General features: G+C 38.7%; 1 protein-coding gene across 3 annotated transcripts in view; it reads left to right on the plus strand.

Annotated features, from left to right (window-relative positions):
* Slc39a8 (solute carrier family 39 member 8) overlaps window positions 1–26215 on the plus strand; it is a 60542-nt gene extending 34327 nt beyond the window's left edge. Inside the window, exons 5-9 of one of the 3 annotated variants that reach the window (XM_034501347.2) lie at window positions 353–475; window positions 930–1100; window positions 21938–22145; window positions 22404–22588; window positions 24474–24836. In XM_034501347.2, coding sequence (XP_034357238.1) covers window positions 353–475; window positions 930–1100; window positions 21938–22145; window positions 22404–22588; window positions 24474–24623 — 837 coding nt within the window. In that variant the 3' untranslated portion in view covers window positions 24624–24836. Of the gene's footprint in view, window positions 1–352; window positions 476–929; window positions 1101–21937; window positions 22146–22403; window positions 22589–24473 lie in introns of all 3 variants that reach the window. The other 2 variants (XM_034501349.2, XM_034501350.2) reach the window with 2 other exon arrangements.
* Window positions 26216–27021: the final 806 nt, after the last annotated feature.

Genomic DNA, 27021 nt, shown 5'->3' on the forward strand with positions numbered 1-27021 from the left:
CAACACACATTTTTAAAGTAGAAATACATTTGTATCATGTGTTTCGGACAATGCTGTGTTCTATGTATGTGCATTTAGTATCTTGTGTGCTTGTGACTCAAGGCAAATAGTGCTGTGGATGTTCTAGAGAGGAATTTGTGAGGTCTGGTGGTTTTACTTTGTGGGTTGACTGCTAGTAGAAAGGTTTTTAACGCATCATGTGTGGTCTGGTTAATCATGTTTCAGAGTATTTATTTTGAGGGTGGACTTACAACTTCAGGAAAATTGTATACTATGAAATTATGGTATTGTTTTCCAGGAGTCAATTAAGCTGTTTAGTTTCATCTGACTTGTCCTTTCTCCCCCTCCTTAGGCATTTGGATTTAATCCTAAAATTGACAATTATGTTGAGAAGGCAGTTGCTGTGTTTGGTGGATTTTACATGCTTTTCTTTGTTGAAAGAACACTTAAGATGCTACTGAAAACGTACGGCCAGGTAAACAGGCTTGATTTGATAGCTTGCTTTTCTAGGCTGTCTGATAAAGGCAAGAATTGTGTATTATGTGAACAGTCTGACTGTTACACTAGCAAATACAAAGAGAATAAAAGTCAGTATATTGATAAGTATAATAAAAATACCAGACTCATAAAGAATTAGAAACTATTAACCCCGATTTAATGCAAAATAATAGATGTGGATAACTTGTATCTACTTTATATAGATTAGATAACAACATATATGTCCCCTATCACAGAGAAAGCAGAAACCACAGAATCTAGTACATTGGAATCTCTTTAAAAAAGAAATGTTAGTACTTTAAAGAGATTACATTGCAGATAGAGTAGATGTAAAAAATTTCTTTTATAAATGAAAAGCATTGGGCCATTTTCTTACCTACAGGAGCCATCTTATTTTCTTTTTATAACCTACTTGCTTTATTCACACGTAGAATGACCACACTCACTTCAGGAATGATGACTTCGGTCCTAAAGAAAAAACCCATCAACCCAAAACGTTGCCATTACCTGCAGTCAACGGAGTGACCTGCTATGCCAACCCCGCTGTCACCGAGCCTAACGGACACATCCACTTTGACACCGTCAGCGTTGTATCCCTTCAGGTATGTCATGCTGAGTGCATTTTCCTCTTACTCTTCTGTGTAGTTGTCACATAAAGGTAGCAGGAAATGCGGTCGAGTCAGTATTTCATGTGCTCACATGTTAAACATGCCTACCTTCATCGGATAAGCCACTTCACACTCTTTCTGCTCTCCCTCCGGATGCTTAAGCCTACAAAATGAAGAAACTGTAGATTCATTGTTCTCTAGGATTGTTGAACTGTACCAGAGCCTCCTGTTAGATTTACACAATACCGCTAGCAAAATTAGCCCAGGACATTTCTCCCACTTCAATTCCTTCAAGATCCCAAACCAAAGGATCCTCTGAGTGATTTCAAAATCGCAAGAAGATTTGAAGGTTTCAAAAGCCGTGCTCGTTAATTAACTGACTTAAAATTTATATTTGAACTGTCTGAAGAATATTAATGGGTACCATTTTTTAAGAGCAAGTATTTCACACCAGGTAATATGCTAGGCAATTATTGATTTTCTCTCATTTTTTTTTTTAAAAATAAAAACTACTGAAATTAAAGGTTCTTCTCTATGTATTATGGCCATTTTCATTTCAAGTGATAGAAATCAAACTCAAATTATCTATGGCCAAAGGATTGTTGGGAAGAAAACTGGTATCTTGTGTGGGAGAGCCAAGCTGCTGGGACAGAACCATCAGCACCGTCGTCAGCACTGTCAGCACCATCAGCAGCCCTTCTCATCCACAAGCATCTCAGCATCACTTTATTCCTGTCACCAGGACTATCTCTCTTTCACAAGTGGGAAGCAGTCATGGATAGCTCCTGAGACTTATAATTTCAGTATTTAGGATGGAACTGACTTCTTATTTTTAAACCTCCAATTCCTTGTTAGTATACCCTCTTTGTCTGCTTTCTATTAGGCAGTCACTTTAAACTGAACAAAGCGTTTAGATGAAGGTCAGGCTCCTTCTTGGGCTTTGAAGGCACACTAGTGCTAAACTAACACGAAGTTATTTATTGTGGTGCGAGAAATGATGCTTTTAAGTAAGATTTTAAAAAGAATATGGAGATGTCTAAAGAGATAATTTTATGTCGTACTCACAGTTGATATTTTATTGAGTGTTCCAGGTCTGTGCCTTTAACAATAGACTAATTATCTTACCACCCCATATACTAAAGGACAAATACTGTTTTAATTAGGATGCAAGGACTTAGAGATGGTAACCAACCCAATATAGAATACAGATGGAGTAGACAGATGATTAAAAAGGGGTGCTGGGAGGACAGAGACACTGGTGTGCACTGTAATTATCATCAGGCAGATGGAGAGGATAAATCTTCGGTGTGACTCATCCAGTAAATGCAGATCCACAAGCTACGAAGTCGAGCATACTAGAAAAGTGAGCAGTTGAGATGAGATGGAAAAACAACCAGGAGAAATACAAAGTAGAAAAAGAAATATTTGAAAGCCATTGTAGGGAACAAACAACAAAACAAAGATGCTTGATTTTCTTCCTGGAAATAAAACATGCTTGATCATATTCTCTTTCCACGGGATGAGGGGAAATTCCCAAGGGTGTTTCAAGTAGCTTTGTGTTAATATTAAACTAACTGGAAATTATCTCAGGTAGTGTAATGAATGATGGTTTTAATTAAGATTCACCAGAGAACATCCTAATATCCAAATAGATGGTTTCCTGTAGTATTTAAAAATGAACATTTTTTTTTTATGTGCTCCAGGTCTGTGTCTGAACAGTAGATGGCTTACCTTATTTGATCCTCATAAAGCTGAGTTAAGCACAGCTATGGTTAGGTACTTGGACTTAGAGATGTCAACCAAGTCAAGGACACACACCTGAGAGTTGAAGCTTGCTTAGCACTGGGGCTGTTTGATGCTGCTCTCTGATGGTCTGCTGGTCTTGCTTCTTCACAATGCTAGAAACAAGATGACAACATTGGTGATCCATTCAGTACTATTTATCCTACTAGGAGGAGAGATGGATTGGCTCAAGAGTATTGTTTTCTGAAGACATAATCATGCAGTGGGTTCTTGTGAAATCAGGGCTGAAATTTGGTGATGATTCCAAAGAACCAGTCAACTAAGCCTCTGGCTTAAATACTTATGAATGAGTCTTTTACACCAGTCATGGAGACACAGGTCTATAAGCTCAACCCCTAAGAGGCTTAGGCAGGAAAATTGCAAGGTGAAGTGCAGTCTAGGCTCTAGTGAGCTCAAGGTCAGTCTGGCTTTGTGAAATCCCGTCTCAAAACAAAATGTGAAGTAAAAGAAAGAGGGTTATATCATAGTGGTGTAACTGCTTAGTCTGGGCAAGGCTAAGTTTAATCCTCAGCACTACAAACCTCAACAAATGGAATAAAAGTTCCTTCAGGTATCTGATGGCATAAAATTCGAAGCCACATTTGAATTCTTATCCCGAGGAAGATTATTCTGTGTCCCCTAGAATGAGCAAGACCAGGTCAGGCAGGACTGCTCTTTCAGGAATGATTATAAACCCTAGTCCAGACCTGAGCATTGGGATCTTCAGGTTCTATTACATGACACATTGACAATAAAGAATTTTGGATTTAAAACTATTTCTAGGAGCCGGGTGGTGGTGGTGGTGGTGGTGCATACCTTTAATCTCTGTATTCTGGAGACTGACACAAATGAATCTCTGATAGTTTGAGGCTAGCCTAGTCTACAGAGTGAGTTCCAGGACAGCCAGAACTATACAGAGAAATCATGTCTCAAAACAAACAAACAAACAAACAAACAAACAAACAAATTTAAAGGGCTAGTGACCACATTAACAGAGAACAAGTTATGGGAGTTGATCTCTTCCATGACATAGGTTCCAGGAATTGAAACCAGATCATCAGGCCAGCACTCTTACCTCCTGAGCCATCTTGCTGCTCCCCTCCCCCAACATCTCCTTTTTAACTAGCCAAATTGCTGGAAAGCTTGGGTTAATTAAGGTACTAAGACTCTTTCTTTAGAATTAGCTTTGCCTGAGGATGTTTGCAGTAAATCTAAGTACCATGACAAAGGTGAGTCCTGCTTTACATAGTTTAAATATATATCAATGAAAAGACTACTTGTACTAGACTTGTGCAAATTTTCCTCCATTTTTCAGTAAGTACTGAGTACTTGCTCAGTGTCCTAAGCACAGGGGGTTTTGAGGCAAACACATCCTCCTACCTTCTAGTCTACGTAATGGAAATAGTAGAAAGAGTGAAACCAGAAGCTATGAGGAAGCAATAAATATTTTGATGAAAATAAACCCTGGTGACTGACAGTGCCCTGTGGAAGGTTCTTTGAGCAGAACAATCAGGAAAGACTCCCTCAAGAGGTCAGTGGAGGGTTAGGTCATGAGAAGAGCCAGCATGAAGGTATCTAAGAAGAGAGTATTTTGATAATGTATAGAATAGTCAATCCTGTCTTGCAAACAAGAGAACTGGATTATTAATGGTATGAGATTCTTGAGTGTTAGCACAGCATACCTGTGACATGATTCCTCCAGTTTTGGAATAGAAATTATTGGATTTTAATACCAACGTCGACAATGAGTCCATGAGCAAAGAGGAACGAGGCTAGGATTCTAGGCCATACTTCCAGGAACTCTACATCTGTTGAAGAGGGAAGGCAAGATATGTCCCTGGGTCATACCTGAGGACCAGGTATCATGAGCCGCCTAAGCAGTCTTGACATTGATTTCTTACAGGGATCATTTTGTGAACATTCTGCTGAAGGAATAATCATGGAAGCACAAAAGTGTAAACAAACTGGCCAGCATACTGCTACTTTCAATGTGCTTTAGATTATACAGAAATGTAAACAGAGTGTAAAGAACAAAGTTGAAGGCCTGGCATTGCTTCATGAGGCAGCAGGTGCTGTGTAGTAAGCTATAGTGGTCTTAATAAAAAAGTGTTTTCTGGTATTAAATATGACAAAAATAATTTATTATAGATGACCCCATTAAAATGATGGAACTCATTTGTTTGAATTCAAGTGTAGGTTCAAGAATTGAATAGACAATATTGGATGCTAGTGTTTCAAAAGAGTTAATTGTTTTCAAAATTGAAATTAGGAAGAAACTATTAAAATTATGACTTAAGAAAAGTTCTTTAAGTTGATATATTGATAGGACAAAAACTATATATAGTAATCTAGATTTTAAAATTATAATTTTTGGTTTTCTTGAAATATAAGAAGAATGAAAGGTATCATAGAATAATTAATATGCATATCTAAAGGATGTGGTATTTTATTTTTTAAATTTATCCAACCAGTTCTGGCTTATCACAGAGTAGTCAGATATGCAAGACGATTGAAATTTAGTAGTCTACGACATTTTGTGTCCCATCATATACCTATAACTTTGGGCAATTTAAAAATTGTTATCATCAAAATATATTTATCACAGCAAGATATTAGAAAGGAGTTGACAGTTTCATTTCTAACTTTTAGGTATTTTGTCCAATGCTGAGATTTCTTTTAGCACTTAGTAAATGTGAAACAGCATTACATGTGACATGTGGGGTGTGTACATGTTCAGTTACTCAGTTCTCACTACATGATGTGTCACATCCTACTCTTGAGGTTGGTTTCTCTGATACAAAGGGGTCACACTAACCTCTGTATGTGAAACTTTTCTTCCTCTAGGATGCACAGCTTGGAAATAGCTGCTGTTACTACTAGATCTGTATCCTTAGGAATGTTAGGCCTTGGTGGCTTGTGTTACACTTCTAGGCCACTAGAGGGACCACCTTGTTCATCCCTCTGCAGTGTGCAACGTCTCCTACCGATTTTATAATAAGAGAAAAAAATTACTCTGCCATTTACAGAAGTTGATTACTGTCCATGTTATGTTTAAAATAAGATACAATGAAGTGGAACTTATCTACAATGTAGGTGATGTCAGAGAGTGGACTATATCAACAGCTGATATAAAGTGATACTCCGCATATAAGAAGTATTTTTGAGATCCTTGGATCTCTGTGAGAGTCTTACAGATTTAAATACATCAAATCACCTAGTAAGTATTTCTCAAGTATCTAATGTGTTCCTGGTACTCTTCTGAGTACTGGTAATGTGTTTAGAGAGATGGAGGGACACACTTTCTGCCTACGTAACATTCAAAAATGTTACAAATGTTACAGGGAACAGAAATCTCTTTCTGGGTGTGTCTCTTACTAGCTTGCCTTCTAGCTCGCTTGCTCTCTCTCTTGCTCTCTCACTCTCTCTGATTGACCTGGAACTGGAAGCTCTGTATGAGAATACGTGGAGCTCATTCTAAGTTTTTTTGGGAGGGGGAGTGGATCATTTTTTCTTCCCTTTGGCCTGGAGGGTGAGGAGGCTGGAGTATATTCCTGGATATCTGTGCTACTGGGCCACTAAAAGTATTATGACTACATATCTGTCTTCAGGATGGAGCTCAATTTCAGCTCTGTGGCTCTTGGATTCAACTTCCCAAAGGAAACATCTTTAGTCATGGTCAGGGCTACCTGGATGCTCTGGCTTAGAAGAAATGGATATAATGTCAACCCTGTCATTTTTAGCCCTACCCCCATATCGTCTGCCACATATCAACTATTTAGTATTTTTAAAATTAAAACACTATTTTTTGAGGCTGTGTCTCTCCCGGTCGCCCAGAAAGTCACGATCTTCCGGCTTTTACATTCCAAGTGCCGGAATTACAGGAGTGAGCTGCACCCTCTGTCTCTGTTTAATATTTTAAGTCATATAATTTGAATCACGTACAAACCAGAAGTCAGTTAATTTCCTCTAGGTGTCTGTGCTAAGAGTACTGAGAAGCCAGGGCCAAATCCTGTCTGTGAGAAGTATCTTAGGTGCCTCTGTGGTCAAGTCAACCTGAGATCTCATCCTGGAGTCTTGCATCCCAGCTTCCTGCTCCCCACGCTCCACATAGCTTCCTAATGGAAGCATTGCTCTCAGTTCTGATTACAGAAGAACAAGACCAGCAGCGAAGGGAGGATTGCCTACAGAATGAATCCTTGTTAATTTTGCCTCTGTCACGGGCTCATCAATTAATTACAATTTGTTCCCTTTGACTATAGGCTAGGCTGTATCTATCTTGGCAATGTCTATAAGATCTGTCTTTGAGGTGTTTTTTTATACACAATTCTAAAGTTTTAATTTAATTTTTAAGATCTAAAAAAAAAAAAATGCCAATCTAAAAACATTCTCTTCTGTAAGTGACAAGCCACATCACTCCCCATAGATGGTGGTGGGTTTTCTTTGGGATCTGCCCACACTGATGCTTGCTGTTGCAGCCTTGTTTGTTAGTGTACGTTCTGAAATCAGTGAGTGCATTTATCTAAACATGTTCTATACAAAATTGCTTTCACTAATCAAGCAAGACTTATCCCTATTTAGAAGAATTAGTGAGGTTTTACTCAATTAGGCTTGATGTCAAGTTAATTTTTCCCCCATTAGTATAATGAAGAATTGTTATGCTGCTCTATTATGCATGTGGATTGATAAAAATTGAAAATTAATGCCAAACATTTTTTATTTGGAAAACAAGGAGAGAAGTGAGAGGTTTGAGTAAATTATTCTGGATACAAGAAGAGTTGCTTAATTTGTATCGTGTAGAGAGCCCAGATGCAAATCAGCAGAAGCCACAGAACCCTTAGCATGCAGTCCACTGATGGAGGCTTGTCAACATCACCTTCCTTATTTGACTTTTTAAAAATTACATTATAATTATATCTATCTAGTAATAGTCTTGTTAAAGTAGGTTCCTTCCTTCCTTCTTCCTTCTTCCTTCCTTCCTTCCTTCCTTCCTTCCTTCCTTCCTTCCTTCCTTCCTTCTTTCCTTCTTTTCTCTCTCTCTCTCCCTCCCTCCCTCCCTCCCTCCCTCCCTCCCTCCCTCCCTCCCTCCCTCCCTCCCTTCCTTTTTTCCTCCCTTCCTCCTTCCCTTTCTGTCTGCCTTCCTTCCTTCCTTTCTTCCTTCTGCTAATTATGCTTTCAAAACTATTTATTTTGTGCTCCATTCTTTACATGCACACCCTGCAGTTTGGGAACACTGAACCAGGACCCGGTGAGTTTACATTTGCTTAGTGGGTTGCATGACAGAAAGTTTGCCTAAGGAAGAGGGGTTTGTGGTTCAGTGAATGGCATCCATGTTTCTTGACAAGGCTCTTGGGAGGCAGAACTTGTTTGATGCTTTAATTAATTCATTATAATATATATATTATATATATAATATTATATATTATATAATGAACATGACTTCATGAAACCTTCCGTGGAGATGGGTAGAAGTTGGAAACATTTACTAGTGGAGAAAGCACTAGTATTAAAAGATTTCCTTTGAAGGTTCCCTAAGCCTTTTGGAACTATGATTTGATATTTTCTAGTTTGTCATCTTTTACTGCTAGATTATAAAATGCCTTTGGAAAAAACTGAATCGAGAGATCAAACGTCTTTCATAGTCTTCTAGGCTTCAAAGCAATACTCAAATCTGGAAATTGTGTTGCAGTTGGAAAGTAAAATCATAACTTGCTCACTGGGTGTACACCATGTTTGCAGAAATGGTTCAGACTTTGTGTATTTTATGTCTTAGCTTTCGCCCAGACTCCATAATCTTGGACTCTTATATGAAAACAATAATAACAACCTTAAATTGAGTTTCTAGACTAATGTGCTACATTGCAGAAACATTTTATTCCCTATATGACATCTTGCTTCATGCTTCATCATGGAAGCTACATGAAAATGTAGGAGCTGGTCTTCAGACCATCATTGTGTTGTTAAGGCACTATTATGTGATTATAGGATCACCTCCATGTGCCAGACTCTGCTTTATATACCAGAGATACCACTGCAAAGAGATAACCAGCCGTATAATCTTCATGCTCAAGGTGGGACACACAGCTTGGCATCATAGGACTGCAATGCTGGGCACAGAATTAAAATGTTGTAAAGTGGCGTCTAAATGACCACATTGACTTGGATGGTCAGAGGGTGTCTTTTCGAAGTGGACACATTTAAGCTTACCTCTCAATTGTGAGATGGAGCTGTCTCTGCAAATACTGTAGAGAAGTCTTTTGACTGAGCTAACACCCAATGGCACATCTCTAGGTAGGACAGAACTTAACGGGTTTCGGGAACAGAAAGATGATCTGAGTAGCTAAGAACAGTGTGGGGATGCTGTTCCACAATGATAGCAGAGAACATTCTAGATGGAAACTCTTCAAATTATCTTCAGGATATTATTGTATTTTAACACAGTCCTGATGACCTAAGCAAGATGTTGGTTCTCAAATTACTTTTTATTAATATGACGAAATTAGAAGAGTCAGCCAAGAAGGAAACTGTAATCTTCCACTTCTATTTGCAGTTGGTACAACAGAATATATGGGGCAGATTTGAAAGCCCACTGATGTTCTTTCTCATGGAAGTAGGAGTTACTTTAAGTATCTCTAACGTGTCAGCAGGCCTAAGAATCAGATCTCAGTATTTTATTCAAGGACAAATGCTCTTGAGTTAATGACATTGCTCTGGACGGAGGCCAGGAAATAGCAAGAAGACCATCCCTGGACCCAGACAGCCTCAAGACTATTGACACAAATGATATCAGGAAAAACTGTATCCCCAGCATCATACAAATAGTTAACTGTTTGGCTCTGCAAAACAACAACAACAACAACAACAACAACAACAACAACAACAACAACAACGGTAACAATACAGGTCGCTGTTCCTTGGCTGTTGGCTTTTTATTGTGCAGGTATCTGAATCAGATAGTCTGACTTCACAGTTTTTTTTTCTTTCTGTGTTTTATGCTTTTAAAACTATATGCTACTGGTCAAGTCCTTCTCATCTTTTTTAAAAAAATATTTTGCAGTTAGAAATTTAGCATCATTTATCTCAGCTGATTCAGAAGATGATTTTCAAATAATAAGCATTTGACAGGTTATATGACTTTTTTCCTACTACCTTAATGATCCTCTCCAAATAATTAAAAAAAAAAAAAAAAAAAAGAAAGAAAAGGAAGGCAGGATGGCTGTCAGGGAATGTCTACTTCATCCCAGGGAGTCTCTGGGCTATGTTGGCTGCAGTCAGAGTTCAGTATTGTGCTTTCTCATTTGGGGTCTGCAAAACAACCTTCCTTTTGTTTGTTTAGTTATTGAACACTGGTTAACTTCTAAGTACTGGGTTTTAAATAAATAAAAAGAAAATCCCTGCCTGTCAAGAGCATTGAATTTGGTTTCTAGTTTTTGAAGACAAGGAATGGGCAAACAGATGACGAATGTCTTTGTGCTTTATGAGTCTTGTATTACATAGAGAAGCTGAACAAGGAAATTTTCCTGTATGGTTATTCTATGTTGCATTCTTTGGAAGGACTCGAGTGGATGGTTCATGGGATGACAAATTGTGGGTGTGTCCTGAGAGAAAATGTTCTTTTGCTATGAGTATGCTCTTGTGTACTCAGCCAACAAACATTCATGGTATGTTTATCATGCTAGATACTTGCTGGAAAGAAGTGAAGCCAGGTAATAAGACTCCACATTCCCTAGAAATAAGACTTAGCTTGCCTGGTACAGCATTCAGATCCTGTCTCATTTCCTTTCTAGGTGTATGTCATATTACTCCACCTCAGCATTACTCCCCATTGTTTGGCATCCTCATTTGTAAAGTGGGAATAGTGTGTGCCTAAGATTGCTGTGAGGAGCCAATGGCTGTTCAGTGGTCCTAGGATCGGAGGAAGTATAGCGCCCTATGAGCTGTTCTTACCAATGTTCTGTCCTGTGTGCTCTGGTAGTAGATAGTGCATCTTTCACCTTAAATTTCTCACTGTGTAGAAATCTCTTTTCTCATGGTGTCCAGTGCATCTTTAGAATGGCATGGTGGCTCCTACGCCTTACACCTTCCACTTAAGATACAGATATTTCCTGTTTTCCTGGATACAGACTCCCTTCTGGACATCTCTCACAGATTTTGTATTCTGCCTCTGTGTTGCTCACTTCTTCGCCTCAGGTAGCCTGCCTGTTTCCTAACACCCCACTGTGGTTGTAATGGTTTGTTCTGTCACAATGGCTGCAGTTACTACTGGCTCTCAGCCTCTCTCTCACCCATCATTCTTTGCCTCTTACTACTATGCCCAAGCTCCATGCTCTAAGAAGGCTAATCTCCGCTGCCAGCAGAAAGAACTTCTACTTTTTTTTCCCCAGGGTCATCCAATCAATCAATCAATTAATCAATCAATCTTTTTTTTTTTTTTTTTTTTTTTTTTTTTTTTTTTTTTTTTGCACTGCATGGGATCCTTTATATTTTAGTTCTTGACATAGTACGTGGTAAATGCTGTGCATACAACAAGCAGTAACAGGACCAGGTCCCTTCCACCTGATAACCCATGAAACCTTCCTGCTGAGCAATGAAGAAAGGTATTTCTGTCTTTTCGAAATGCTACTTTTCAAGATACTAGCAGCCGATTTCTCCAGCTTATATTAAAACATAACCAATCTCTGGTATCTCTTGAAAGTCCTCTTAAGAGTCTTCAGTGCCATGAGAGTTGCATAGGGCAGAGAATACCTTGTACAGGTTTATAGGATGTGCTACCACACTTCCTGAATGTACCAGAAGATCAACATCATTGGCTTATGCAACAGCAGGCGGCAGCCTATCAGAGAGCTGCAAATAGTCTATCAGGATGACTGTACATATTTAATTAGTATTTTGTTTAAATTCTATGGGTAAATAGTAACTGATTTCTTGAAAACCTTTAAAGTTTTTCTTAAATTTGTTTTTTTTGTTTTGTTTTGTTTTGTTTTTTTTTTTTTACAAAGTAGTAAAGTGTTGTGGTCCCAAGTGGAACACAAGTGATAATTCTTTCTACTTCTACTTGATTATTTAAGCTAAGACCCCCAAACAACTCGACTCATATTCCACAGAAAGACTGGAGACAAAGAAAACAATTTTAAGTCTCTCATTAATAGTTATTAATAGTTATTAATAGTTATTTTCTCATTAATAGTTATTATCATTACTGAACAGAATTGTAGAAGTAGCTTTGAGATTTTCCTGAAACCAAATGCCTGTCAACTTAATACATTTGAAATCTAGTTGGCTATACGTGTTAATACCAGAATTAATTTCTCCTGTCTCACGTGAAGTTTCCCTTTGGTGACAGTGAGCCAAGGAATAACCCCTTAGCTGTAAAATACAAACATTGAAATCGCTAAAAACCCTAGTCATAACAATAAAACTTATGAATATTTTACATTTTAGAATGCCTTTAATACTTTATAGTCTTTTGTGTCTATTTAACATGATTTTATTTTCTTTTTTTCATTTAAATTTGCGTAATGGTGCGTATGCTATCTGTGAGCTCTATGTCGGGCATGGAATTAGACCTCCCTTTCCAGAAAGAGGTGAAGCATTTAAATGAAGATAAGTAAGAAACAGGAGGGAGAGAGACAATTCACGGAACTTGAGGATGGAGGAAATGATCTGCATAGGGAGGTGCAGAGACAGACAGGAGGCTGAACTAGAGGAGCTAACAGATTACAGTCTACAGCGTGTAGTCTACAGAGGAGTAAGAAGGTCTTGGAAGTCAGAGGCTCCAGCCTCAAGAGTCCACTGTAAGTGAAGCAGTGACTGTTAATTAGGGACATAGCTAAGCTATATTGCTTCTCAAGGAGGGAGCCAGGGGAAAAGCATTCTCACCTTGTCTCACCTTTCCCTCTAATGGTATGTGTGAGCTCCTTGTACGGAGCCAAGTGGAAGCTAGAGGCATGACAACCGTACACGAGTCATGGGGCACAGGGCTGGGGTGAGACGGACATGCAGAGTAAGTATCTGACTGGGCAAGTGAACGAAACCTGTGAGTCTCTAGCATCTTTCCTTCTGTGAGCTTATATTCTTATTCTCTATGTGGGTGAAAAACACAGTGACTGGACAGAATGCCTCCAACTCCCTCTCTCTCTCTGCATGACGTCATGTAAAGATCATCGTAGCCTTTAACTGCTCTGCTGATGGCCACCAGTGTTCTTCACATAAGGTGGGGAAGGAGCGAGCAGAAAAGAGGCAAATGAGCAGCCTTAATTTTAAGCGCCCATAACTCTAGCGGGATATCACTGTAGGATGACAGCTATAGCTTTCCTTTCTAATGTACATCCTTGTTTACCATACTGTCTGCCATCACCTCACCTGGCAGGGGCCATTTCCAGTTTTGGCATCCCAAACTTTCATTTTTTAAAGAATTGAATTCTTGGTGGTCTTGTTTTTATTGGACTGTTTTTCCCTTGAGCAAGGACTGCTGGGAAAGAAGTGTTAAGAACAGTCTTACCAAATTTCTTGCTTTCTAAGGATGATTGCTGCCTCATTCCTTATCAGGACATTAATTCTTCCTTGAAATAGTGTACTGACTTCATCTACCTGCTGGCCTCCTTCCATTAAGAACATCATATTGCTAGGGGCTTACTTTTCTTTCAAAGAGTAGAAAATGACATTTCCTGGTGGAATCATAAATTCTTTGAGCAGCAGGTCTTTTGAAATCACCAAGTTCAATGAGTAATAAGAATTCTTTTAATTTTAATTTAAAACTAGCTGCTCCTCTCACCTATAGCCAGAGTTGAAGGTGTGCATCTTATCACAAGGGCTGTTTCCTGTGACTCTTTTTGAATGGGAAATTTTTTTATATGACTCTAGAAATACAGGTATATAAGATAAGTATGCAAACAAAGCATTTATTGATAATGATTTATAAAAATATTTTCAGACATCTTTGGACAGGTATAATTTCACTACTCATTAAATACAAAAGCAAGTCTGTAAATGAGACGGATGTGTGTCTTATTTTTGCATTAAGTATCCAATCTTAGCTGAGTGTTTGATACTGTAGGGCATAGATCATCTTCAACATTTATCAGAGTTGATTAATATTTTGATTTTATGATTGCAAATGTCAAATACATTACTTAATATAAATATGTTTGTAAAAAATGTTAGAAACACATTTAATGCTATTTTAGATTTTGGGGATTGCTTTTGAAATAAAATTTATGAAACAATTTATTCTGAAAAATGCAATCAGCAATTCAAATGGCAATTTCCAAATCAAACACTTAAACATAACACAAACCAAAATGTACTGAGGAATGATGGTAGAAAAATATCAAAATTCTTTGTTTTCCATAATTAGACTAATAATCTTTCTACAAAAGCAGAAATATTGTTCATTGGCATGACCAAATATCATGGTGTGATAGCATGTGTGGTACCGAGAACTCAGGAGTTCAGAATCAAGGTTGTCATGTGATCAAAGTGGGGAACACTGTAAAAACACCTATGATTAATTTCTCATTTGATTTTGAATTGATATCGAGTCATAGGATGTACAGAAATCATTCACTCTTGCCAAATTTTTGTGACCCCTACAGTCAGTTATGTGAACCCCGTGGGGGGGGGTCTTAGGAAAACTGGACTCTGTAGCTTACCTACAGCCATTTGTGAAGATGTGAATTCTCTGTGGTAGAGTTAACCACACACACACACACATTTATATATACAAACAACATTATATATATGTATATATATCTATCTGTTGGCATAAGGCATTTATACATAGTCTATAGACAGCATGCTAACTTTGCTGGTCCCTTGGCTTACACTCTAGCTGAACTTTTCACCCACAATTACATCTGGATGCTTCTATGGGAACTAAGTGACCCAATTCTACACATTCTATGAATGAATTGTGTTTCTTCTTTTGCTGAAAAATAGTGTGGAGGCCATTTTTGTAGATGACCGTGGTGTGCTATATAAATTTCTAAAGGATACTACTTGCACTTGTGTTGGCAGCAAAGAAGGCATGTATCAAACGGGTCTATCTTTCAGTCTAATGAGTGAGTACTCTCTCACAATGAGAGGAGGCTAGGGTCGTTGTCCTGGCCATTCACAGCCAGCTGGGCCATGCTGTTCTTGGGCAGGTGAGATCTGTGTCATTTTGAATATCCATAGGTTGGGCCTTTCTTGATCTCTGGAAAGACAGATCACCTCTGTAGAGGAAGAGGGTGTTGAAGCCATGAATGACCTCTTTCTCTACTATCTTGCCATTTTCTATGTCGGGTCATTAAGCAAATATCAAGGTGGCTATTGAAGGACCCAAGGTGACAGTTGTAATCAGATTTTGTTTACTTTATTACAGAGGCTGTTTTCTGTGATCTCCTTTATGAGATTTAGGCAAAGAGAATCAGCCTGGTTCAGTGGGCTTGCTAAAGAGCCCCACCCTCAACATTTCATTACAGACATCTTCGATACCAATTTTCCAGTTTTATCTTTTAAAAGTTATACCTTGTTTAATGTAGCATAATACCTTGGGGCCATTCGTCTGGAGGGAGTAGAAAACCAGACATTCCGTCCAAAGTCCTGACTTGGAGCATTTCCTTTTCTCACTGTGTCTTAGGTCAACTGTGAATAAACTTGCAAGACTGGGTGGTGCTGACACACTTACAGATCTACCACAGTGAACTGGCTGTTGGGAACTCCCTTTGAAACTTTCTTGTATTTTGAGGGAAAAGAGATAATTAGGGTGAGATGTCACAAGACTGAATCACCTGTGACTGTTGCTCGCCTGCATCTTCAAGACCTGCGTGGACCTCTTTTTAGGTGCACCGTTTAAAAATGGAATGATGTTGTAAATATCAGATTTTACACTTTGCTGGATCAGATCATAGCCAGTTACACATGATCCTTCATCTACTGGGTTTTCTATGGCCAGAGATGAGTTTCTGTGAGTACTCACCGACCAACATCTAATGTTAAAGAGGATATTGTTATACTCTAAAATCCTAGGAGTCTATGCACGATTGCTAGACCAGAGTTTGCCAGAAGGTCCTTTGTAGCATCTCTGAATGACATCCTCTCTTCAGATTTCACTGGTTCTGCCAGGTCATCAGGACCAAGACGCAGGACCTACCATAGCCTGAACATTGCAGAGGCTGTATTCTTGTCTTTCCTTGGAAACGTAATGTACCTGATCTGTAACTCTCCTTCCATTTCCTCTCAACTTTGAAAAATCCTATGAAAAAACAAATTAACATTTCCTTTTTTGGGGGGGTGGGAAATCTGATTTTCTATGTTACTTCCAGCTACAATGATTTCCAGTAGGAAATAGTGGCACAATCAAGTTAGTAAACATCAGAGAGGCCTGCTGGACCCTGAGAGAAGAGTTGTTTGTCTTCATTTGAGGGATACAGACATTTTGAAGTGGGCGTAGTGCACAAAGAAACTTGAAGAAAAAACCCTGACATCTCCTGTCTTCCCTTCTGTAGGGATTCCACATTGGCGAGTCTCAAGTGGAAATACAAAACCAACCAACCAACCAATCAAACAAACAAAAATCAAACCAAAACAAAAAACAAACATTTCAGGAGTCGTAATCAGAGAGAGGAGGAGGGCAGGCTAGAGAAGAGGAATCGAGAGTCATTTCTGAGCTATTTATTGCATGTTTGTAGTGTTAATTCTGAATGTTCCTTTCTAGGCTATGAATTCCAATGAAATGAGGATTCTTTTATTTATATTTACAACTTCCTGTTGTGGAGTAGATACTGTACTCAATGAATTATTAAGTAGTCTGACCCAGTAACTCCTGTGTGATTTTGAGTATCTTGCTTCTATTTTCAGATCATTTAGGTCATTTTCCGAGTCTCCAAAATGAAAATACTGGAATGTGTCCTGTTTTACTCTTGAGGATGTTGTAGTGACCAAGGGAGGGTGCAGATGCTAGCTCAGATCTGCTTTATAAACTGTGAAGTACTGTGGATGTTTATGAGAATGTTTCTTTTCACTTTTCCTCCCAGACTCTGTAACGTTCTGGTTCATGTTAATTTACGAGATCAGATCTTCACTAGAGTTGGAGGTATGAGGTCTAGTCCTTGGTAGCCCTGACAAGTTGACTTGGTCACTTGTTGTCAAGAGGCTAAGTAAACAGGCAAGTGATCCATGCAGAGAAAGGAGATGTATTCAGTGGCCACCTTGGGGAGAAGAATGAATAGAGCAGGCCAAATTCATTCTCTTAGATCCTTCCCATTTTTTTCAGTTTTTTTTTTTTTTTTTTAACTTTTTGAGACAGGGTTTCAGTTTGTCACCCTAGCTTGCCTAGAACTCGTTATGTAGACCAGGCTGGCCTTGATCTCACAGAGATGTGCCCGCCTCTGCACTTCTGATTGCTGGAATTAGAGATGTGCACAACAACACCCAGCTTAAACTGCTTTCCTTAAATCACCCTTTGTTTAAAGTTTATGTCTTTCAACTCTATTTTATTGTTACTACTTATATTAATTCCCATTCACGGACACATTTTTTTTTACCTTTATTTGCATAGTTTTCATTTCTTGACATCTATACCCTTTTGCTACAAATGTAATTTTCTGTAGGTTGCCACGCTCCTTTTTGACTTTGTACCAGGGCTTCCTCTGCAAATTATTTTGCAGCATAGGAGTACAAAATTTAACCTTTCCTTCAAGTGGTTGTTTGTCTTTGCCTTCTCACCAGTAAAGTGTACAGACAATAACCATAAGAACCTACTTGCAGATTCTGACTGATGGAACCTCATGAGCCAGTGCACAGGGAGGTTGTACACTATCTGGAACCATGAAACAAACAACAAGGCTTGCTCTGGTGGGACAGTCACCCTTCCCTTCTTGCAGAGCAAGCCTGGCAGGTAGTCTGCTGCAGAAACTCTTCTAGTTAGCGGTAGGGTCTTTCAAGTCTTCACAAATCTACCATACCTGTTTGGTATCCCCCACCCCGCAATGTCCCTACCCCCAACCATGGCTCCAGTTTTCTTTTTATGTATATAAAATGATCATAAAGATATGTAGAATATCTAGAAAATATAAAAAACTTTTTCTTTACAAATGGGACCCGTAGCATTTTCTTCCAAAGAGCACTATGATGAAAAATATTATTGTGTGTATTATGTACACACACACACACACACACACACACACACACACACACACACACACATATATATATATATATATATATATATATATATATATATATATATAAATTTTTCCAGATATATTTATTCTTAGAATATTAAGGACTTTACAGAAAGGTGTCCACTAGCCACACATGTTTTGGACATGTTTACATGTGAAAAAAATCAGAATATTCCAAGTGTTGCATGGAGGGGAGAGTCATTTTTATGTGATCAGTATTCTTCTGGAGGACAGCCATGACCTCTCAGCCTCTGCTCATCCCCTTCCTCTTTCCTGCTGCCCACTTAGTCTCTTCCCTTCCCCTTTTATCTGTCACCTTCTGTCTTCCTCCTCCTTGTCCCCCTTTCCTCCTTATTTGTGTTCTTCTCTCTCCTGTCCTTCTCCCTCCTCTCCTTACCTCGCCATGCCTCTTTTCCCTTTTCAACTTCCTGTGTGTTACTGAAGCTGTTCTCCCAGGGAACCATTTTACACTATTAGGACAACTTCTTCCTACTCTTGCTTCCTCCTCCTCAGCTTGTGTCCTGTGTCTACTTAGTCTCCCATCTGCATTCGTAATTTCAGGGAGTGATATTCTTCCCACTCTCATTCACATTACTCTACATTTTGTCTGATTTCATTTGCATTAATCAATCAAATAATAGGCATTAAGCAGAGGGGCCAAGGACACCAGGAGAACACAGCCCACTGAATTAGCTAAGCAGGGCTCATAGGGGCTCACAAAGACTGAAGCTACAAGCACAGGGCCTGCATGGTCCTCTGCACATGTTACAGTTGTGTAGCTTGGTATTTTGGGGGGGGGGGGAGGGTGGAATCCGAACAGTGGGAGCAGGTGTGTCTCTGTCTCTTTTGCCAGGTCTTGGGACTCTTTTTCTCCTATTAGATTGCCTTGGCCAATCTTGGTATGAGGGCTTTTGTCTTGTCTTACTGTATCTTGTTTTGTCACGACTGGTGGTTGTTTCTTGGAGGTCTGTTTCTTTCTTAAGGGAAAGGGAGGGAGAGTTTACTTGGGAGAGAGAGGAGCTAGGGAGTGTCTGGGAGGAGTAGAGGGAAGGGAAACTCTGGTCAGGATGTATTGTATGAAAGAAGAATCTGTTTTCAATTAAAAATTAAATAGGAGGTTTAGGAGAAAAAAAGGAGTCTTACTGAAGCCCAAAGGGTGAATATGGTCAGAACCCCCATCCTCACCCTGATACCAGTTGTAGATCCTGGGCTAGTCTTTTAAAACTAGGGCTTAGCCTCATCATGGCGGAGGATTGCAGTATCATCATGAAGAATAAAACCAGACAAGGAAACAAGCAAGCGATAGCAGCAGGTTCGCAACTGCAGCATTAAAGCAAAAGTTTAAAAATGAAGATCAGGAGAGGAAAATCCACTAGTGTGGTTAGCTTTTTCAGTGCTCTCTGCTCAGTGATTTATTCTGGGTGAATTATGAAAGAACTGCAACTGTTTGCCTCCTGGGTGACTTTGGTTTGTCCCAAAGTAATTAAAAATATATAGCTCCTAACTTTCTCAATGGTATAATTTGAGACCCGAGCACACAGACCTCAAAGACTGTGCAATAAACCAAGCCAGTGAGGTCTGTGCTTGCAGGTAAGAGGGTAATGCCTGATAGATCGATGTCATTTCTCTTGTTGAATCGAAGGTGTTTGCAGATTCACTTTGCACATAGGTTTTTGAGACTTGACCTTGCAGATCTCTCCCTAAACCATCACAAGTAAATAAAGAAATGATAAGCCTGTGAGTGGCTAGGTAAGCCGGGTGGGAAAGTGAAGAAGTTTCTGTAATTCAAATCTGTCTTATTAAGTGTAACTGTGTTATACCACACCCAGGTCACTTTCCCTGTGGCTTCCCCCCCCCCCCCCTTGTTTTAACAATTGATCAGTAGTCACTGCTTCCTGACTCAGGGGTACTTTCACCAAAGCTCATCATTACTCATTATATCATGCATTTAAAATACAGGCGTGAAATAAAGAGACATAGTCTAAAGAGAAGATGGCATTCTCTTTGTGCAGATGACACAGAGATTTTAAAGTGAAGATTAGAAGCTTGTTTTATTGTTGCTTCTAGTGTTGAGAAGATTTTGGGGACTGAGGGAGAGTTCAGGAAGAATTCTCAATAGGAAGTGCTTTCAGGATTCACCACAGAAGAGACTCCCCTACCTCATTAGCCAGCAGTCAGTGACCACTGTTGCCAAAGGAGCCCACGAGCTTGGTTTTTACCTCTGGGTAAATTCACTAACTTTTCTGTATTAATTTCCTCCGCTCTACAGTAATGATAGTAATTTTTTTTAATCTCAGATTTTTTTTTTTTGAGATAAATTACATGCTAAGGTTCTTAAAGCAGGGCCTAAGACCTACTCAAGCCATTTTACTTTGTGGTCTCAACTTCATAACAGCCACAGCAAGAATGAAGTAGTTCTCAATCTGTGGGTCATGACCCCTTTGGGGGACATTAGATGACCTTTTCACAGGGGTCACTTAAGACCACTGGAAAACACACATATTTACATTACAATTCACAACAGTAGCAAGATGTAGAGTTATGAACTAGCAACTAAATAATTTTACGGTCAGGAACATGAGGAACTGTATTAAAGGGTTGCAGCGTTAGGAAGGTCAAGAAACACTATTGTAGAGTAAAATACTTTATTTGTTCTGGATGACTTTTGTCTATGTGTTTAAACAAAAAATATTCCTCCAAAGATTCAAATTTCCTCCATGTAGACAGTCAAAGGATGTACTGCAAGACCTATATTCAGTTGTGAAAGTAGGATGCCACAGTGTCTTGAGCAAAGAAGCAACGTTAGAGTAAAACGTTAATGCTCTCAGACAGACACTCTGAAAGAAGCCACTCTCTGTTGGGAATATATTACACAGCTTAAAATAACTCAGTCATAAAATTTCTTCTTCGTTTCTTCAATGCAGATTCTTCCCATACAGTCTGCATAGTATTTGAGAAATTGCAGGTGCTCAACAGATACTCCGACTGGACACTTAGATAGAGGCGGGGAGAAGAATTAGGAACAAAATGTTCTCTAGTTAGGTGCAAACTGCTTTCTACTTACGGTCAAGTTTACATTGTACTATCTTCTTCTGCAAAGTACTTTAGCAGGAATTTATTATCAGGGTCTTTAAAACTTGTAGATTTTATGGGACTCAAAATTCTCACAAAAATTCTCACTTGAAAATCCTGCCGCAGAATTTTTCTCTTTTTATTGTTATTTTAAAATGAAGTAAGCATGAGTTGGTGTTAAGATAAGCCTGTGCCCATCACACTTTGTAGAATATCTAAGATTCACAAGGATCTAGAGCACCCAGAACAGTAACCAGAATGCAGTGAACTTGGCAAGTTGTTGAGGGATGAGCAGTCCATTGTAAAGACTCTTTAGAAACTGACAGAATAATCTGCTAATGGTCACACAGTGACATGGGAAGTGGAATGATCATTTCCTGATGTCATCATGTTTTAATAATTGATGTTGTATTTAAATTGTAATATGAAGATGACTTTCAATTTAGTCTTTGAATAACTTTTAGATGTGCAAATATATCAAATTCCGAGGTTAATATCTGTCACATCTTAGGAAGGCACTTGTAAGAATTTGTTCATGCAAGTCAAAGGATTGATTTAAAAGGCCACCAATTTAAAATGTCTGCTAAGTGGCTCATTCAAGGTGTGTCAAGTGGTTCGCTTTGCCTGTCCCTGCTGTAAGCTTTTTTTTCCCTCTGTGATGTATTGTTAGGGTTCCTCATACACTACCAGTGACTTTTAGTTGGAACAATTTGTCTCCCCTGGGATATAACCCATGTCTTAGTTCTCTGGATTTCTTGAATGTTTAAGCAATATTAGATTCATGTTGTTTGAGTTTTTTCCCTTTTGTTTTTATAGGATGGAAAAGCAGAGTCAAGTTCATGTACCTGTTTGAAGGGGCCCAAACTGTCAGAAATAGGAACAATTGCCTGGATGATCACGCTCTGTGATGCTCTCCACAATTTCATCGATGGCTTGGCGATCGGGGCATCTTGTACTTTGTCTCTTCTTCAGGGACTCAGTACGTCCATAGCGATCTTATGTGAGGAGTTTCCTCATGAGTTAGGTTAGTGCCTCAAGTCACAGGGCAAGGAGTGATTGGATCTGGGACTGGGAAAAGACTGTTCATATTCTGAATTGAATGACCTGTTGTTGAAAATTGTTGTTGTTGTCGTTGTCATCGTCCTCCTCGTCCTCCTCGTCCTCCTCCTCGTCCTCTTCCTACTCCTCCTCCTTCTTCTTCCTATTATTGGTATTAGTATTAGTATTATTCTCATTCCCAAACAGAAGGAAGCATAACTCACTTGCTGCTCTCTTCTTCTAGGGGACTTTGTGATCTTGCTCAATGCAGGGATGAGCACTCGGCAAGCCTTGCTGTTCAACTTCCTCTCCGCATGTTCCTGCTACGTTGGGCTAGCTTTTGGCATTTTGGTGGGCAACAATTTTGCTCCAAATATTATATTTGCACTCGCTGGAGGCATGTTCCTCTACATTTCCCTGGCAGATATGGTAAGAAATTCAAGTATTTTATTTTGGGTTAATTTGGTTTTTACGAATGAACATCTGGATTACCAGTTGGAGGGCAGCTTTCAGCTTTCCACCTTCTTCAAGGCCTGGCTAATAATCCAGTCCTTTCCCATCCCAGTGTATCTCATTTTGTGAGTGACTTGTGCTAACAGTAACTTGGAATGGCTGTCTTTGATTCTTTGCTGACTGATTGATCTTATGGGTGGTGGATGATGAAGTGAACACTTTTTACAAGTAGGGTAATATTTTCTAAGGTCTCTTTTTTACTATACGATGAATTAAACTTGTTTTCTATTATAGTAGGTTCTTGTAGGCCTGACCTTGTCTCTTGCATAAGGCTGTCACATTTAGAAGAATAAATAACTCAGTAGAGGAAATAACTTTTTTATTCAAAGTGATTCACAGTGGAAGCTTTTGAAGTTAAGCTAAAAATATTGCATTAAATTAAGTAGAAATTAAAATTGGACAATAAATATTTATTTGGGTCAGTGTTATTTATGTCTGTAGGATGTATGTGTATGTGTATAGAGAAAAAAACCATGAACAGTTTTCTAGAAAATGATGTGTTTGACTTGAAGTTGATAATGGACCCCCAGACAGAGTTATTAATTTAACAGGCTGGCAAGCCAAGGACTGGTAAGATTCTGCACAGAGCCTTACCAACCTAAGACATAAGTGCATTGCTTTTGATAATGAATATTCCATGATGGGTAAGGAAGGCATTCTTGTCAGAATGACCTAAGACAGGTTCAGTCTTGTTAATGAAATTAAAAAAGGGGGGAGAGGCGGAGAGCCTTTGGGGCTGCTTGGCAAGAAGCTGACATGGGCCAAGAACAAGGAAATGGGCTGCTTGGCAGGCCTATGACATTGGCCAAGGACAAGGAAGTAGGCTTCAGGCAGGAATCTGACATTAGTCTAGAACAAAGAAGTAATTTCAGGTAGGAATCTAAATCTTAGGCTACAACAAAGAAGTAATCTCAGGCAGGAATCTAAAGCTTAGACTAGAACAAAGAAGTAATTTCAGATAAGAATTTAAATTTTAGGCTAGAACAAGGAAGTAGGCTTCAGACATGAAAATGACCTAGGGCTAGGACAGGGATGTAGGCTCAGATACTTTGGCCATCCTGATAAGCCTTTAGAAACGGTTTCATGGGAGTGTTCACGTAATTGGGTCTAATGCCTTGCTTTTTTTTTTTTTTTTTTTTTTTTTTGACTATTTGTGTTTATTGTATTGCTTGTTCCTTGATTATTTGCATCTATTGTATTGCTAGACCCTCAACCTAGAACTGACCTTAAGACATGCATGTAATCAAAATGGCATAAAAGCATAAAAGAAGAGGGGGTATAGGATAGGGAGTTCTAGGGAGGGGAAATGGGGAGAGGGGATGACATCTCTATTGTAAATAAATAAAATATCCAATAAAAAAGGAAACAAAATCTTAAAAAAAAGAAAGAAAAAAAGAAAGAAAAAAAAAGAAAAAAAATGATGTGTTAGAGTATCAAAGTCAAAAGTAGAATATACTATAGTGTAGAAAACACGTCAACAGAAATGTGTGCCTGAGGGTGAAACCTACAGGGTTGAGTTCCTTAAAATTTGAGGTGTAGACAACTATATATGGGAAGAGAGTTGAGGGGAGAAGGCATTAGGCCAGGTACATCTCATCTGGCTGTGTGGCTCACGTGACCTTTCAATTTTACTGTGGATGCCACAAAATACTAGAATTCTTTATTACCCTACCTGAACCAAAACATTGTTTCCTCCCAGTCTCAAAAGAAAGAAACGCTCATCTCTTGTGCAGACACCCCAGACGAGCATTTCAGGCTTGACCACAAGATGGCGACAGCTATTTAATAATGTGTCTTCTAGTTTCCAGAGATGAACGACATGCTGAGAGAAAAAGTCACTGGAAGACAAACGGATTTCACCTTCTTCATGATCCAGAACGCAGGGATGTTAACCGGATTCACTGCCATTCTGCTCATCACCTTGTACGCAGGGGACATTGAATTGCAGTAGATGGAAGTGGAGTAGCTCAACTCGGAAAGGCATTTAATAAACAACAACATCACAGAAACATCTCCAAAGGAATTTTTTTTAAAGTGTATCCTATTTAGTTAAAAAAGATTTTTTTTTTTATTTTCAACTAGAGGCTAAGGAATCTAATGACTGGTTTCAGATATGTAGAATAGGTGAAATTTGTTGATAAAAATTTTCCTTAAAAGGTTTTTGGTTTCAGTTGGAAGTGGCTGGTGTATGGGGCCTTTGGTAAATACCTGTTTTTTAAAAATATTTTATGCATATTATAAAATTATCATGAAGCAAACACATGCATTCACAAGCAGATCTACAGATCCAGAGAAAAACACAATCTGGGTCGTGTAAGGCTTTAGAACTTGGTTGGGTTAAAAAAAAAAAAAACTTAGGTGTTTTCAGAGTGGTTTTCTTCCAATTAATGTGTTCCACTGCTTTTAAAGGCAGACACATCAAATGTGGAAGAAACAGCTCCAGTGCGTTCAGGAATGATCCCAGTGCCTTAATGAAACCTAGAAAGATTGTACACAGTGTTTTCTCAGCTTTATGTCTCAGTTGGCGACCTGTAGGATTGTTTTGAAAGCTATTCCAAAGTAACATGAATTAGGAAAAGATGAAAGTCTTGCTAGCCTAGTGAAGCTTGGGCTTAGGGCTTGGTCCCTGAATTATAAACTTGAACACACTCTGCAGAAGACCAGAATTGCTTTGCTATGATTTATGTTGTGGTTTCAGCCAACAGAAATGGCCAAGCAGTATATAAGACTGGTCAGAACTCAGTCTTGCCACACACTCTGGGATTGCTTTGTAATGGTGGAGAATATGTTGGGTGGGAGAGAGAAATTGAATATAATTTTGATCAATTTACTTTTTAAAGATGAGCATAATTATTTAGCAGGGAGAATTTCAATAAATGCAAAATAACAGCTGGGCTGGGCTGTGTCAGCGACTGATGGCAGAGGAAGCATGTGTTCATTAGGGGTGATTGACAGTCAGTCAGAAACATCTTCTTTTATGTGCAGCATGCTTTGTTCCCATATGGTATACCTTTGGATGGAAAACCAGAGCAGATTGTGCTTATTTTTCTACCTTTTGTCAAACAGAGAGCTCGCTGAGTTTTTGAGCAGGTTGTAGACAATCAGTCCGAATTGAACACCCTCATCTCAATCCACACTCCCAAATAGCTTAAAAAAAGATGATTTGACAGTGATGAGAATTATTAACAGCAGCCAAGTTATCTCAGGAATTATGTTTTCCTATAAGTCAAAAACACATTTTCATGTAATAACAATGAAAATTTGATAAACTTGAACATATATGTTTATGTGCATTCTCACTCTATGACTGACATTTAAAAAATATTATTTGACCAAACAGTAAACGATTTTGAAACCATGCACTGTGTCAGTTATTTTTCTCTTAACATGTTGTTATTTTGAGTGACTACTATGTGCCTGGAGTTATGGAGAGAGAGGCAAGTAGGAAATTGATGTTGTATTGCTTATTTCAAAAATATCTGGCAAACAAATCCCACAAAGATTTATTTTTCATTTCAATAAACACAATCTATATTAGTACAACTTTTTGTTTCTGTGCTTGACGATCTTTGCTTTTCAAAAGTTTACATTGTGGGCTCAGAGGTTAAGAGCACTGACTGCTTTTCCAGAGGTCCTGAGTTCAATTCCCAGCAACCACATGGTGGTCCACAACCATTTGTAATGGGATTTGATGCTCTCTTCTGGTGTGTCTGAAGACAGCTGCAGTGTACTCATATACAAAACATAAAAAGTATATGTTGTATGTATTTTTAATGAAATAACTTATGAAAGAATATTTGAAAAGATACTTTAGTGATCCTCACTGTACACGAGGATTGTCTGCTGATTCTTTGGCATGCTTTCTATGGTCTTGGCTTTTCATAATTTCTCTTTGCCGTGGAGAGCAAATGACACAGGTGATGATGAAAGGCAAGAGACAATTGCTTGTTGGAGTCAGAAAGAAAGCCATGATTGCATTTAAACTATCCTGCTTAACTTTCTTCAAGTAAGCATAATCTTGCCAACATATCTTCTATGGGACATTTGTTACATAGATGAATATTTTATAATCTTGTTTTTTCTTGAAGAAGAAAGGATTTATTTCATAGTGAAGATTACAAACTATCATTGAAGGAAGTTAGAACTGAACTCAAGTAGAAACTGAAGCAAAAGCCATGGAGGGACATTGCTTACTGCTTCTTTCTCTGACTTGTTTGGTTCACTTTAGTAACAGCTCTCTAATTAGACTTAATACCTACTCAATAAGAGGGAAATCATGTCTACTACTGGCAACCTAGCTAGCTATTCAGTAATGGATTTGGAGGAGAACCTACAACCACCATTTTACT

Source organism: Arvicanthis niloticus, chromosome 4, assembly GCF_011762505.2.
Source record: "Arvicanthis niloticus isolate mArvNil1 chromosome 4, mArvNil1.pat.X, whole genome shotgun sequence".
Taxonomy (NCBI): domain Eukaryota; kingdom Metazoa; phylum Chordata; class Mammalia; order Rodentia; family Muridae; genus Arvicanthis; species Arvicanthis niloticus.